Genomic DNA, 15841 nt, shown 5'->3' on the forward strand with positions numbered 1-15841 from the left:
TAAAGTACCTTCCCAAGGCCAAATTAACAGAGCTGTCTGACTCCAAAACTGAGGGTGCTTTACTTTTCTTTATATTGTTTTGCTTCAGTCTCACCTCAAAAAAAAATCTAGTAGTTAACATTTATTGAATACTTACTGTAGGGGTAGGCATTATTTTAGTCCTTCATATAGATTATCTCATTTAATCTTTATGATAACACTTTGAGGTGCTACTTTTATTAGTCCCCTTTTAGAGATGTTGAGAGGGGTCAGATAACTTATAAAGGTGACATAGCTAGTTGGTGGAGTCAGGATTTTAAAAAAAATGGTTTATTTGCCTAATGAATGGAAGTTATTAACCACTCTACCATACTATATGCTTAGAAAGATTGCCCATCCGCCCCAATAGGTCCCATCCCTACTCTTCCCACTAAAGTCATGAGACAGCTGAGACTACTATTACTCCTTGTGCTGCTTGGTCTGCCAAGTCTGCAAGGGGAAGGATGTAATGCCAAGTTCCTTTCCCAAATGCAAACAGTGTGAGTATTGCACCCTTTGGGCTCAGGCACGAACTACATGCTTACTATCAATTCAGAATTTTGTCAATAGGAATGAGATTGATAGAAAAAAGCAAAAGCTTTTTGAAAACCACCTTTATTGGGAAATAATTCATATACCATACAGCTCACCCATTTAAAGTATGTCAATGGTTTATGGTACATTCACAGAGCTGGGCAACCATGATGATAATCTAATTTTAGAATATTTTCATCACCCTAAAAAGAAACCCCATGCCTGTTAGTCACTTCTTATTCCTCTCAGCTCTCCAGCCCTTGGCAATCACTAATGTGTTTTCTGCCTCTATTGATTTGCCTGTTCTAGACATTTCATATAAATGGAATCATACAATATGTGATCTTTTGTGAGTGGCTTCTTTAACTTGGCATAATATTTTCAAGGTTCATTCATGTTGTAGCACGTATCAGCACTTCATTCCTTTTTATGGATGAATAACATCCCACTGTATGGATATACCAAAGTTTGTTTATCCATTCCTCAGCTGTTGGACATTTAGGTTGTTCCCACTTTTTGGTTATTGTGAATAACGCTGCTTTGAACATTTGTATACCTGTTTTTGTTTGAATGACTGTTTTCAATCTCTTGGATATATGCCTAGGAGAGGAATTGCTATGTCATATGGAAACTATGTTTAACATGTTAAGGAACTGCCAATTTGTTTTCCAATGTGGATACATCATTTTATATCCCCACCAGCAAAATATGAGTGATTCAATTTCTCCATATCCTCACCAACACTTGTTACTGTATTTTTTATTATAACCATCATAATCATTATGGTTTTGATTTTTATTTCCTTACTGTTCAGCATCTTTCCCTGTGCTTATTGGCTATCTGCATTTATTCTTTGGTAAAATGTCTATTCTGATCCTGTGATCCATTTTAAAATTGTTTACTGTTATTATTGTGTTACAAGAGTTCTTTTTTTTTTTTTGTGAGGGCATCTCTCATATTTATTGATCAAATGGTTGTTAACAACAATAAAATTCTGTATAGGGGAGTCAATGCTCAATGCACAATCATTAATCCACCCAAGCCTAATTTTCGTCAGTCTCCAATCTTCTGAGGCATAACAAACAAGTTCTTACATGGAGAACAAATTCTTACATAGTGAATAAGTTACATAGTGAACAGTACAAGGGCAGTCATCACAGAAACTTTCGGTTTTGCTCATGCATTATGAACTATAAACAGTTCAAATATGAATACTCATTTGATTTTTATACTTGATTTATATGTAGATACCACATTTCTCTCTTTATTATTATTATTTTTAATAAAATGCTGAAGTGGTAGGTAGATACAAGATAAAGGTAGAAAACATAGTTTAGTGTTGTAAGGGAGCAAATTGCCATGGGAATGAAGGAGATATCTAAGCTGGCCTGTGCATACAGTAAAACAACAAATTTGACTGGATCTATACTGTTGGAACTCAACCAAGAATTAGGAGAAGTGCAAATTGTAGCACTCCAAAATCTTACAACTACAGACTATTTACTGTTAAAGGAACATAAGGGATGTGAACATTCCCCAGGAATGGGTTGTTTTAATTTGTCTGATTTCTCTCAGACTGTTCAAGTTCAGTTGGACAATATCCACCATATCATAGATAAGTTTTCACAAATGCCTACAAGAGTTCTTTATATGTTCTGAATAAAGGTCCAATATATAATTTGTAAATATTTTTCCCATTAGGTGGATTGTCTTTTCACTTTCTTGATGGTATTGTTTACAGCACAAACGTTTTTAATTCTAATGTACTCCAATTTATTTATATTTTTTTGTCACTAGTGCTTTTGGAGTTCTATGTAAGAAATAATTGCCTAAGCCAATGTCTGTCAGTATGATTTACTCCTAGGCTTTCTTCTAAGAGTTTTGTAATTTTAACCCTTACATGTATACTGATAGTCTACTTTGAGTTAAATTTTGTGTGTGGTATAAGAAAGAGGTCTACCTTCACTCTATTCCATGTGGATACCCACTTGTTCCCACATCATTTGTTGAAAAACTATTTTTTATCCATCTTATTGTCCTGGCACATGAATGTGAGTATTTATTTCTATACTCTCAATGCCATCTCACTTATGTCCATCCCTGTGCAGGTACCAAACAGTTGATGACTGTAGCTTTGTAGTTAGTTTTGAAATTGAGAAGTGTGAGGCCTCTAACTTTGTTCTCTTTAATGATTGGTTTGAATATTCTGGGTCCCTTGCAAATCCACATGAATTTTAGGATTCACTTTTCAATTTATGCAGAGAAGCCAGCTAGAATTCTCATAAGGATTGCATTGAATCTGCAGATCAATTTGGGCAGCATTGTTATGTAAACAATATTAAGTCTTCTGATCCTTGAGCATGGGATGTTTTTACATTTACTAAGATTTTCTTTATTTTCTTTCAACAGTGTTTTGTAGTATTCAGTGTAAAATTCTTACACTTTTGTTAAATGTATTCCTAAGTATTTTATTCTTTTAGATGCTATTATAAATGAAATTATTTTCAGATTATTAATTGCTAGTGTGCAGAAATACAAGTGATTTTATATATCAACCTTGTATCGTGCAGCTGACTGAACTCATTTAGGCATGTATGAGAAGAGCAAGAATATGCCTAGGATTAGGAAAGAATTGAGTAAATCAGGACTAGAATAATAGTTAACCATGTACTGAGCATGTTTGTGATAGGTTAGTACTGCTCAACATTTAATATGCATATGAATCTCTTGGGAATCTAGTTAAAATGCAGACTGTTGTCACTTGGTTTAGGCTGGAGTCTGAAATTCAAAATATTCAATTCTGCCTTTTTAACAACTTGTCAGTAGATAGCTGGTGGCTTTCATGTATTATTTTTAAGCCATAACATCCCTGCAAGATACATATTATTGTTCCCACTTTACAGATAAGAAAATTATCTCAGAAATTAAGCAAATAACCCAGGTTCATAGAATAAGTGGCAGAACCAAGATTTGAGCACAGTTCATTCCAGTGCCAAAGCTGGGCTCTTTCCACTCTACCACACTAGATATCTAGAATAGGAGCAGATCAGTTGGGATGCGAACAATGTATGAATTGGGGAAAAAGTAAGCTTTCCAGAGTCAGAGTTGCTGCCTGGAGTGCATTTGGGTCTAAATCTTGAGAGAGCTGATCAGAAAGGACCTTGCTTTCCAGGTTGCTAAGAATGAAGGTAGAAATAAGATGATACTAGTAAACAGAACTCAGAATTGGAGGAGGTCTAGAACGTGGCTTTCCTTGATCAGGCTATATTCCAGAATTAGACTCTGTATACTGCTGAGGTCTACACTTGAGATTATACCTATTGTTGACTCTTCCTGAATTCTAAATTATTTTATTGGGAATAAATAATGGTACAGCATCAATGCTCTGGTCATATGGCTACCTATGAAGGATTATAAATCGGTTACTAAATTCCTTTCCAATACTTTTCAGCAGAATATTAGGGGATTTCTATCTCATCAAAACATGTGAGATATTTTTTTTTGTCCTTAGCACCTTTTATTGAAGTATGACCCTTGATGACAATCTGGCAGGCACATCCATGTCAGCCAGGAAGGGAGTGGTGGAGGACATAAATGCAGAAACAATTAAATTCAGAAAAATAATAGCTTCAAGTGGGATAAATGACTCTCAACAGTTGTACAGCAAATACTGGTTTTTTATCTATAGAAAGTGCCCCTGCTCCACCCCCCTCTAAATATCTATTAATCTTCAAAGAATACAATATGCTTTTACAGAAATATTATTGGCATAGATAACTCCTTTGGCAAAGACAGCAGTAGTCACCAAGCTCCAGACAGGAGAAAGTGGCCAGAAATGTGCCCAGGTTCCTCTATTTGGGGACTGCTACTGGAAGAGCAGCACCTTCGGGGAGGTTAGGGTTATGGTGTGGCTCTAGTGCCCCTGGGCAGCTTTTTGGCACCTGAGGTTAGATGGAAAACAGAACCGGAAGCTGGCCTTAAAAGAGGCTTTTCATCTTTTCAACCTCTGTTCCTGTTTCCAGTCTCTCCCTTTCTAGGGCTTTGTTTTCAGTGTATGTGCCTCTTTCTCTTGTACTCCCCTTGAGCATTTACTGCTATACTCTGGCTGAGTCTGAAGCTGGTGGGGTCACTCAACTACCCAGAGCCCTGGCTTGGGTGGAGGGCAGTAAGGAGGGACATGGGACGCTAATTCTGGCACTAACCCCTCTATCTAGATCAACCACTGTGCTTACCTATTACCCACTATGGCCCGTAAGACTATTTGAAGGGAGAGGACAGAAGTCAAGACCAATAACTATCTTTGGGGAAATCCCATTGGCTCCCTGACAGGCCTTGCAGAAGGGCTGAGTCCAGGAAATGAGAAAAGGGAAGAGACATCACATCTCAAGTAATACTGGCAGCTTGGCAGCACTATTACTCACAGTGGGACCAGCACAGCAGCAGTGTGGGGCTCAGTGCCTGGTTAGTAGTTCCCTTTTATTTGCTGGCCTTCACCATTCAATATAGCTTTGGGGTTATCAAATAAGTGCTTTGGGAACTGTCCCTTTGTGTGAAAATGAGTACCATTGTGTTCTGATTCTAATTTAAGGTGGGATGAGGTACAAAAATATGGAGTCAATTGTACTTTAATTGTGATAAACTTGATGTACAATCAATCTAACACTGACTAGAATATCACAGACCATGATCATGGTGTCCAAGTAAGTGACCACTCTTCTCCCCAGGCCTATATTTCCAAAAAGCTGTTCTACCCACAAAAAAATCTTAGAATGATGGATGACATTGGCCTCATCCCCCAATATAGGATGCCTCAACTTGATCATTGCTTGTCCTAGTGCCTGTTTACAAAAAAAAAAGATGGCAACAATAACCTCCATTCAAAGCATTCCCCCACTTCCCTCAACCTCGGCTTGGATAAACTAGTGCTTTATAACCCATTGGCCTTCCTAAATAGAGTATAATTCTGCACTTGAGGGGAGAATGGCAGGTTGACATTTCAACAGCATTCTGACAGCAGCAATGTCCAAACACCATACCCAGGGTCCCCCTCAGGACACCCTACTGGCCAAGATTCTTCCATTGTTTCCAAATACAGTGAAGAGGAAATGGAAGCTAGGGGCCCAGTACTTGTAGCAGCAGGTAAGTTCCTTGGCAAATTCTTTCATTGGATGAAGCACCTGTGCTACTACAGTCAACCTCCAAGGTCCCTGAGGAACTCAGCAGTAACGAGAAGAGATGCTAGGGCTTGCTGGGCAGGGCTGTGCAATACCAAGCATGGGCCCAGTTTGCAAGGAATAGGGAATTCAGCTGGATCACAGGGCAGAGTTTGCTACAACTGCTTCCCTGCCATCACCTACCTGAGGACTTTTTCAGTTCAGAAACTGGCTACTGGTGTCAGAGCCTTGGCAACAGCAGCGGTATTAGTTGTTTGTGTGCCTAAGATCCTGACTGGATAATAATTTGCTCTGGGAGGGTTGGCCCTGGCTGGAGCTTCCAGCTACTATGAATTTCAGTTCCCTGAGCCAAGCCACAGGCTAAGAAAGCAATTGCTAGATGGAGGCACTCCTCCTAAGCTCACCTCTACCCAGTCCTTAGCTTGGAGATGGCAGAGAAATGGGTGGACCTTTGTCAGTTTCCAATTTCTTGAGCTCCAAGAAAAAACAAGTAAGAAAAAATTGAACCCTGTCAGGGAATGCTAAGTTCATGGTCATCCAGACATCAAGGAAAGTATAGGCCCGGCAACAGTAGGGGAGCTCTCAGTTCATGGTGAGACCTCCTTTCTTAGACACTTATTAGCTATGGTGGGAAGAATTTGAGACCTTGGCACTCACTCACCTAACCATGGTGAATTCAGGCTGATCTGCAGAAAATGCTTTCCTTCTAACTATCTTTCCCTCTCCAACTCTCTTCTTCTTGCCTTATTAGTTTAAAAAGAAAAAAAAAATCAGTCAAAACATAAAAATAAATAAAATCAAAAGGCCTTTTAAAATACAATATTACGAACCCCCTACCCCCAATAACGAAATATGTATCTAGAAGTCAACTTTAGTAGAGCTATTAATGGCCACAGTGTGAAGCACTTTGCAACCCTCAGCAATGAAAAGGTGAGATGAAACAGGAAGTGGTACACCAAAAAGTCTTGGACAGGATGGGGCCCACCCTAGCCACAGTTGAGAGTACACCTCTTCCCACTCAACTAGTGCTGGGGGATGTGGGAGTGGAGCCAATTTCTTTAAGCCAAGTCCTTCCCAGAAGGGTACCTGGGGATTCCCAAACTTTGCTCATATTCTGTCAAGTATAATTTCTCCTCTGTGCTTCCCACTGTAAAGCCTGGGTGAGGCCTTGACATTGGTGGTAGGTTAATGCCCTCAAGACAGCCAGATCTCTGTGGGAAGTGGCTGGGCCATGAGCACTGGGGAACTAGAGTTGACAGGCAGCTTCTATCTGAGCCTCAAGAGGCTGATTATTGTGTGGGTGAATAGTGAGAGCATGATGCCTTTGGTGTCCTAGTACAAAGACGATTGAAGACACTTTATTGATTCTGTGTGTGGCAAGTGCTTGCCTGTGCAAACTGTGGGAGGGCGAGTTTGGCTGGATGATCACAGCTTACTGAAGCTTCTACTTCTTGCTTGTACTCCCTAGAGTAGAAGCCTGGGTCCTTCCCAAGGTCTCCCCAAGGAGCACTGCTAGGTAGGGGGCAGTGAGAAACATCCAAGGTAGAGGATATGGAACAAACTGCTAACTAACTACTATCTACTTGGCTAATAAACTGCTAACAAAGATTGAAAGAATTTTCCATTGTGCCTGGGCAGGGATGGTGTGGCAGTCTTCTGGTGGAATTAGAAATTGCTGGGCCCCAGGAGTAGGCTCTCCCTGAGACATTTGAGCTGCTCTTCTCCAAGCTTGATCTTCTCTTCCAGCTCTCGCTGTTCAATGATGAAAGCAGATTTCATTTTCACAAAGTGCTGGTAATCTTGGAGCTGGTCCTGAGGCAGGTAGTGGGAGACCATGCCAAATACCAACTTCTCCCGGCGGTCCACGTGCTCCTTCAGCTCCTTGGCATCTGCCAACTGCCCTGTCAGCCGCTGCTTCTTCTCTATCAGCACCAGCTGAGGAAACACGTAGAGTAATTAAGGGCCATTCCAAGCACCAGTCATCTGCCTAAGCCAGTGCTCCCCCAGGGATGTTGTCACAAAACACCTATCCACCTGGCCAGTTGATTAAATCTAGATTTCCTGCCCTGAAGTCCATCTTCATGCAAAATACTTTCTTTCCTGTAGCAGGGGAGGATAAACACGACAGTTATCCTGGACAGGGGGTTGTGTAAACACCTTGTTCCATGTCTAAGTTGTCTTTAATCCACAGACCACCACTGGGGCTGGGGTGGGGGAAGGCTCTGACAAAGCCAGCTCATGCCCCTCCCATCTGGTGAGTAACTGTCATCGTGACAATGATTTCAATATGTGTGTCTTTGAGAGTGTGTGTGTGTATTTCCATGTGTATATGCACTTGTTGTGTGCCTCTTGTTGTGGATTCAGATTTGTATCCAAAACCACCTTTATAGGGAAAGGTAATGTAGTTTTGGTTCAGGAATGTACTCAAAGTGACCCAACCTGTGAAACTGACTGCCTTCCAATCTCAACTACTTGGTGAGACCATCTTCAACTCTGAAAGAGTGAGACAAAACTGCTGCTCATGGTACTACTATCACTATTGTACTGAAAGCTAGCATTGATTCAGTGTTTACCCTGTTTCAGACCACATTTTAAATAATTAATATGGATTATCTAATTTAATTCTCATAACCTCATGAAAATGGGTTCACCACATTTTGAAGACATTGAAATAGAGGTTTAAATAACTTGCCCAAAGTTACACAGCTAATTAGTGGTAGAGGCAGAATTTCCAGACACTTAAAACCCAGTGCCCACACTCTTGACATTATTGCCTCCCAGACTAGCCAAACTTGAAAGAGGGAGCCCTGAGAAGAAACAGATGGCATTTCCTTCTGTCCACACCCCAAGGACCCCAAATCTACCTTCTCCTGGTTGGCCTCTGAATCAATGCTGTTGAGAGCATTCTCCACCCGGGCCAGTCGACCAGAGAGTGACAGCAACAAGTTGACCACTTTGTCCAGGTCCCCGATAAACAAACAGTATTTTTCAAACTCATTGGATTTACAGACGGCTTTTAGGTTGGCCTCCACCTCCTCCCCAAGGGCAGAATTGGCACTGATGTCCTCTAGAAGTCCTCGCTGGGCCTCCTGCAGGACAGAAAGTTTTCTGCCAATGCTCTCAATAAGTTGTATCTAGGAGAAATAAAAGGAGAAGGTAAAGGATGAAAATGGGAACCAGCAGAAACTGATCTGTGCCTGCAACCTCTGTGTTGGGATCCAAGTAGCAGATGGTGGGCTCTACCCTAGCCACTGGAAACAAAGGAAACCTGAGCAAGTCATGAGCAATTCCAGTTTTTTGGACAGGTGCCTTCTCTCCTATCTTAGTCACCACCAAACTTCTTGGCATTAGATACGTGGAACCAATGGGTTAGTTCTCATTTGCCAAATGTAACATAATAAATACTTGCTGAAGCTATTTAATAAACAGTTACTGGAATGCTTGTGAGAGCACAGGTTGGAAAAGCGTTGTCTTCAAATATTTGCCTACAGCTTCATTCATTGTCCTTCAAGCCACTTAAGTATTATCTGGTATTTGTGGCACTGTGTGAGATCTTCACCCTTTCAGCTTGGCTTTTGTGACCTTTGGGATAAGAGTGTGAGTTCTGGAGTCACAATGACTAGGTTTAACTTCCAGCTTTACCACTTCCTAGCTGTGACCTTAGGTGAATTTCTTTATGGAGTTTTGCTTTCACTATGTGCAGAATAGGGGTAATTGCAGTACCCACTTCATTGAATTGTAATAGGGATTCGATGAAATAATGCATTCAAAGGGTTTAGTATAGACTAAGTATTCAAAAACAACTGCTGCTATTATTATTATTAAGGCTGGCCTGAACCTATTTTAATCTCACTCCTCAGAACCTTTGAAGATTAGCTCCTTACTCTCTTCTATTCACAACACTCATTCTTACATTCCTGATTTGCTTATCCAGTTCTATCTGCTCTTTATCTGTTCCTTCACTTTGACTATTCCCATTCTTTCTTCAGGGGCCAGCTTTGCCCTCACCCTCCCTGCTGGGAACCCCTGCCTCCATAACTGTTCTTTCAATGATCTTTTTTTTTTCTGAACTCTCTAGTATTTTAGAACTAGAGCTCTGTAGTATAATTTGAAGCTGTTCACTTTCTGTTTCATGTGTGTGCATCTGATCCTTCTCCTACTATTGATTGTAAGTTTCTGAAGGTTAGTACTGCCTGTGTCTTCAGATTTGTTTCCCTTATAGGTGCAACCAGTTCTGGAACCACACTTACAGGAAGGTACTATGGTAAAGGGGGGGTTGGAGTCAGAGATGCCTGGATTTCAATCCTGCATACCTCCTATGTCTTGGGCAAGATAATCCCACTGAGACTCGTTTCCTCATCTAAACTGGAGAAATGCTTCCTCTCCTCCCTTCTCCCCATTACATGAGATCATAGTAGTAAGATAATACTGTGCCTGGCACATTAAGTGATCAATATAGGTTCACTGATGCTATTATTATTACTATTATATTGTTATTATTACCAGACCCTCTGAGTTAAGGGATACTTGTCTAGCTACAAGGTCCTGATAAGAATAAACATGTCCCAGGTTGCCCACAGCCTTTGTAGTCAGCATCACATTGTGTTTAAGAGCATGTGCCAAACTACTTGGGTTTGAACCCCAGCTCTGCTACAAAACAGTGGTGCAACCTTGAACAAATTACTCAAACTCTCTGTGCCTCAACTTCCCCATCTAAAAACTAGGACAACTATTGTAACTACACCAAAGTGTCATTATGAGAATTAAGTGAGTTAATACATCTTACATGCTTAGAATAGTATCTTGTACATAGGAAGTATGCTTCAATGTTTGTTTTATTATTATTCCCACCCAGACACTCTGGGACCATAGGCTTGGAATTTTCTACAGCACATGTTCCTTTCTAGTAGTTTATTTAGAGATGTCCAAGGTGACCAAGACTAAGAGAGCCTGCTCTGGGTCTAGGGCCTATTGTCGTGTTTTGAAAAGGGTCGAAAGTCTACACTTAGTCTGAGGTGTAATAGGTTTACATTTAGGGAAAGTTCTGAAACCCACTGGGACTTAGGGATAAATAATATGAATGAAGCAGCACAATTAGATGCCAAGAGGCTCCCAGTCATATCTCAACTCACTGCTCTTCCAAACACAACTCAATGCCAGGAACAAGGGCTGGGGCCAAATGATAAATTTGGAAAATCACCTATTGTATGGAAAATGGAAGTTCCTAAGGATCCTCACCTGACTCTAATCTACTTCATGATATAATTGGCTTACTGCATAGGTGCATGCTTACACAACCATTGGCAATGAGCCATTACTATTGGTGTTTCAATATAAAGAGCTCTGCTCAGTGCTCTGCTAGAAGGCAGAGACAGAGAAGGATTGTGGACTTGCCAGATGCAGACATGATCCCAGCGCTCTACATGCCGCAGTGAGACTAAAGCTTGGTATAAACCCTTTTACCCCTAACATCCCATTGTTGTTATTCAGTCTCACTGAATCCAGACTGAACTTGCCTGGGGGCAATCCCCCTCAGGTGAGACATTTGGTATAGTCAGCAGAATTCTCTGCAGACCAAAAAATGGAATAAGCTGCTCTCATGGGAGGGGTTCTTCAGTGGGCTGCCCCATGGATGGGGAGATACCCCAGTATCCACCAGTGGGCATATGGTCCAAGGTGGCTTGCATCCTAGAGGAATCAGCCCCTCTGCAGTACTGGAGGAAGGTGGAGGTGACACCTGAGGCAATAGAGGAGGCCCTCAGAAAAATAGGGAGGTCCTTTGAGAAACAGAATGCCCACGAGGTGTCAGGAACTATGAGTTGTCTACTCCTCACAGTGTTAAGAAGGACCATAAAGGAGAAGAATGCACTCCCGTAAGAAGCACAAGAAGAGGTAAAGGCCATGAAGAAGAAGGACATGCTCCTGTAAAAAGCATGAGAAGAGGCAGCGTTAGAATGCCAGCTGTGAGGTATTGAAGAAAAGGTAAGAGAGATGTTGAAGACTGAGATAGCATTGTTGCAGGGCACTGTAGAGAAGGTCAAGTATGTAGCAGAGGAGGTGCTTGGGGGAGTGGCAATGAAGCTGCCATCAGCTCTGAAAGTGGTAGAGGATACTTCAAAGAAGGACGGGGGTTGGGGTGGTGCCAGAAGCACCAACACCTCTTCTATTGAAAGCCTGCCCAGTTGTAGTCAAGAAAATAAAGATATAGCGACCATGGGTTCCTCTGGGAGAGGTGCTGCCCCCTCCCCAGGTTGTGGAGCACTCCACACTCCACCCCTATACACAGGCTGAGCTGGTGAATTTGGGCTCCCAGTTTTGGCAGAAGCCCTTGGAGTCCATATCAGCCTGGTTTCTGCCCTTTTGAGATGTAGGGGTGGATAGTGTCCTGTCTGGATCAGAGATGGGAAAGATGGCTTCCCTGACAGCTCACCTGCTTTGTGGCAGTGATGGCAGAATGCACACCAGACCCCCGAGACCCATTCCCTTCTTGAATGGCTGATGGCCACCCTTCATACTGTATGGCCCAAACAGGGTGACTTACCATCTTCCCCTGCTAGATGGAAGATGTATGCTGAGCTTGAACAGGTGCTACAGAAGTTAGGCATGAAAAATACCATTTATAACCCAGTAAATTATGGCCCAGACAAGGAGTGGTTTACAGCAGGGATGAGGGACACAATGCTACAAACAGCTCCCTCATCTCTTTTTGGGTCCTTAGTGGCCATTCTTGCCCTTCACTTAGGGCAGCCCATAAATGAATTTACCCATATTGTGGCAGATATGGTGGAGGCTGAAGTGATGCAGGCATGGAAGGGAATGCAGTCTGCTACTGAAAGAAAGGGTCAAAAGGGCCCAGTGAAGGTCATGAGGACTCAGATGTGGGTTGATTTAATAGAGGCAGGAGCACACAGAGAGAAATTGAATTGGCCATTAACAGCACCAAGGTTCAGGGACCTGGTTTGTCAGTTAAATTCTTGGGGGTTGTCTGGTCAGGTAAGACTAAAGTTATACCAGAAGCAGTGATAGATAAAGTCCAGGCCTTCCTTACCCCTACAACTGTGTCATTATTACAAGAGTTTTAGAGTCTTTTAGGCTACTGAAGTGTTTTTTCCCATACTTGGCACAAATTCTGAAGCTCTTATGCTGTTTTGTATGAAAGGGCATCAGGTGGGACTGTGATAAGACATGTGCTTCTGCTTTTACCACTGCAAAACAGGTGGTCAAGACCATGCAGGTCTTGAGTGCAAAAGACCCATCAAGGCACTCTGAGGTGGATGTTCATGTGACCAAAGATGGTTATCCCTGGGGTGTGTGACAGCAATTGAATGAACTCACCAAGATTTTGGATTCTGTTTGTTTTTCTTATGTGTTGTGCAGACCAGAAAACAACCAAAAGAGGCCTAGGTGTCTCTTTGTGGCCTATGGCAGACTGCAGATAATCAAAAGTGATCAAGGCACCCACTTTGCTGGACATGCATCACAAGAATGGGTGCAGCACTTTGATCAAGTGGAAGTTTCATGTATCATATAATCTAGCCAGGGCAGGCATGATAGAGACGTACAATGGTTTGTTAAAATTTGGCCTGAAGTCAGACACCATTAGTTTTCAGGGATAGTCAGTCTGCTTATGGACAGTGCTACAGTGTTTGAATAAGCTCTGGAATGGGGCATTGAGCCTGTAAACATGCTAACACACATCGCTGCCTCCCCTATAAAATTGCAAGTTCAAACCAAGGAGGAATCATTGAAGCTAGGATTTGGACACAAGAATAATATCTCGTTGCCAGCATCAACTGCAATAAACCCTGGAGAATCCATTCAGAGGATGTGGCCTTGGACCTTTTGACACATGGAGCAGCAATGGCTGGCCCTCCTGGCACCTTGGGGACAAGGCCTGGAGGCTGGCCTCCTATGTATTCCTGGAGTAACAGCAGAGTGGCCCCCAAAGATCACAGTAGTGCACCTTAAATAGCCAGAAGGTAAGAGCATCTTATCAGGGAGTTTTATCATTATGGCCAGTGTATGCACCTCCAGTAGCACTACACATAGACCCCTCAGTAACCCCCCCAGGGAGAGGGGTAAAGGTAGGTATGCTAGACCCAGATGGGACCTCCCTGCCATGGTCTATCACAGAACCACTCTCTTGAATGCATCCTACCTGATGGACAAGATCTGCCTATGTTGGTTTCATTAAAGCCTGTTTCTTATCACCCTTAAGATTAATCTCCTCTAAATGTCTTTGTAGGTTGGGCACACACACTAGGAAAAACTGCCAGCCCATGTGCTTGTTGGGTGTGCATGGAACTCCCTACCAGTTCCACTATTGGTCTCCCATTGGATAGTGTGAATTGTGCACTGGGACTGGTTTGAATACAGCTGGGATGACCACTTGGTGACAGTCGATCTCCTCAGGCTTGAGAACGACTGTTATTATTTTAATTTCTGTTCTTACTATGCTCCAGCTTTCTTGCACAGGGACCACTGTAGAAGACTGAGGGTGCATAGAGAGTGAGGTGAGAATCCTGGAGCAGTGGAGAATAGGGAAAATGGAAGTTCCTATGACCAGGATCCTCAGCTGACCGTAAACTGCTTGATGATATAATTGGCCTAATGCATAGGCTAATGCTAACATAATGGTTGGCAATGAGCCATTATTGTTGGTGTTACTCTATAAAGAGCCCCGCCCAGTGCTCTGCCTGGAGGCAGAGACAGAGACAGATTACAAATGCTACAGAGGCAGACATGATTCCAGCCCTCAACATGCCACCATGAGAATAAAGCTTGGTATAAACTCTTTTACCCCTAATGTTCTAATTTTTTTATTTGGTCTCACTGAATCCAGAGTGAACTTGCCCAGGGGGCAATCCCATTCAGACGAGATACCTATCCAACCCAACTCTTAGGTTCCATAGATCTGGAAGGATGAAAGTAGAGTGAGTCCTTTGTTTTTTGGCACTTGCGCTTTGCAACATGAACTTCAACCCTAGAGAAAGTGTAGTGGGTACAGGTGGGGAATCATCACAGACCCAGCTAGAGCTGAGTTGCTTTTCTGTGGTATTGCATATTGGTGGCCTTTACCTATCTTCCTCAAAGACAAAAAGTGTCCAACTCAGCCACAATCACTTCAAATCATTATTTACTGTTCTGTACTTTGCCGTTTCTGATCATTCTTCTCTTTTCCTGGTCAGACTTTTATTAGGTTTGCTCCTAATAAAAGGTCCTGTGTAAGCCAGGAGTAGCCCTGCCATGCTCAGAAAACATGAAATCCAAGTAAGCAGGCATCTGGATCAATAAAACTTTGATACCACCATGCTTCCAATTCTTCCCCTGATATCTACTTCATATTGGAAAGTGGTAGGAGGTCTTTTACAAATGGCCTTGAGCTTTCCTACAGGTGAAATATGGGCAGAAGAGCAATTTATATTGAGTTCAGATGTTCACAAAGTGGTAAACTGGGCTTTTGAGGTTGTCATGGAAACTATTTGCTTATGAAATAAAATGGGTAATTGTAGGGAAGGCAAAGTGATCCCAGAAATTTGATTAGAAAATCATAGTAGTAGTTTCTAGAGGGAGAAAGGGGAGGCTTCAGAACTACATCATCATCTCCTTTTCTTTACTTCAGTATTTTTACAAGATTATTGACTATTCTTACAAATAAACATTAAAGTTTAACAGCCTATAATTTCTCCTTTCATTAATCAGTCTATTTGTAGTCTATTCTTTCTTAGCCCCAGAAAGTCAAACAGAGAATGTAATCAATGACTGCCATTGGTTAGAACTTACTGGCAAAAACTAATGTGCCCTGGGTGGAAAGTTGTTTACAAGGCTGGCTTAGTTCAGAGGGAATGGCACAATACAGTAGAAAGTCAGTCAATCTTGACTTCAAGTCCTGGATGTACCACTTAGTCTGTAACCCTGGGCAACCTTGTCCTTTCAACTGGTAAAAAAGGGAAGTAATGCCTACTTTGTATGGTTGTTTTGAGGATTAGAGGGACACTGTGATGGTCATTATGATTAGTATTACTATTATTGACTGGATCAAAGAGAGATCAGAATTGCATTTGTGAGAAACCCAGACAGGCTATTGGATTCCCATAGTGAAAAATACAGGAATG

The 15841-nt window shown here is 42.0% G+C and overlaps 1 protein-coding gene across 3 annotated transcripts in view; it reads right to left on the bottom strand.

Annotated features, from left to right (window-relative positions):
* Nucleotides 1–347: 347 nt before the first annotated feature.
* The window catches only part of SHROOM4 (shroom family member 4), a 290444-nt gene continuing 274950 nt past the window's right edge, over nt 348–15841 (bottom strand). For 2 of the 3 annotated variants that reach the window (XM_036928887.2, XM_036928888.2), the window contains 2 exons: nt 8591–8860; nt 5944–7661 (listed from right to left, as the gene is read on the bottom strand). In XM_036928887.2, coding sequence (XP_036784782.2) covers nt 7392–7661; nt 8591–8860 — 540 coding nt within the window. In that variant the 3' untranslated portion in view covers nt 5944–7391. Of the gene's footprint in view, nt 5391–5943; nt 7662–8590; nt 8861–15841 lie in introns of those variants that run through there. The other variant, XR_005033288.2, reaches the window with a different exon arrangement.

This window comes from Manis pentadactyla, chromosome X (genome assembly GCF_030020395.1).
Source record: "Manis pentadactyla isolate mManPen7 chromosome X, mManPen7.hap1, whole genome shotgun sequence".
NCBI lineage: Eukaryota > Metazoa > Chordata > Mammalia > Pholidota > Manidae > Manis > Manis pentadactyla.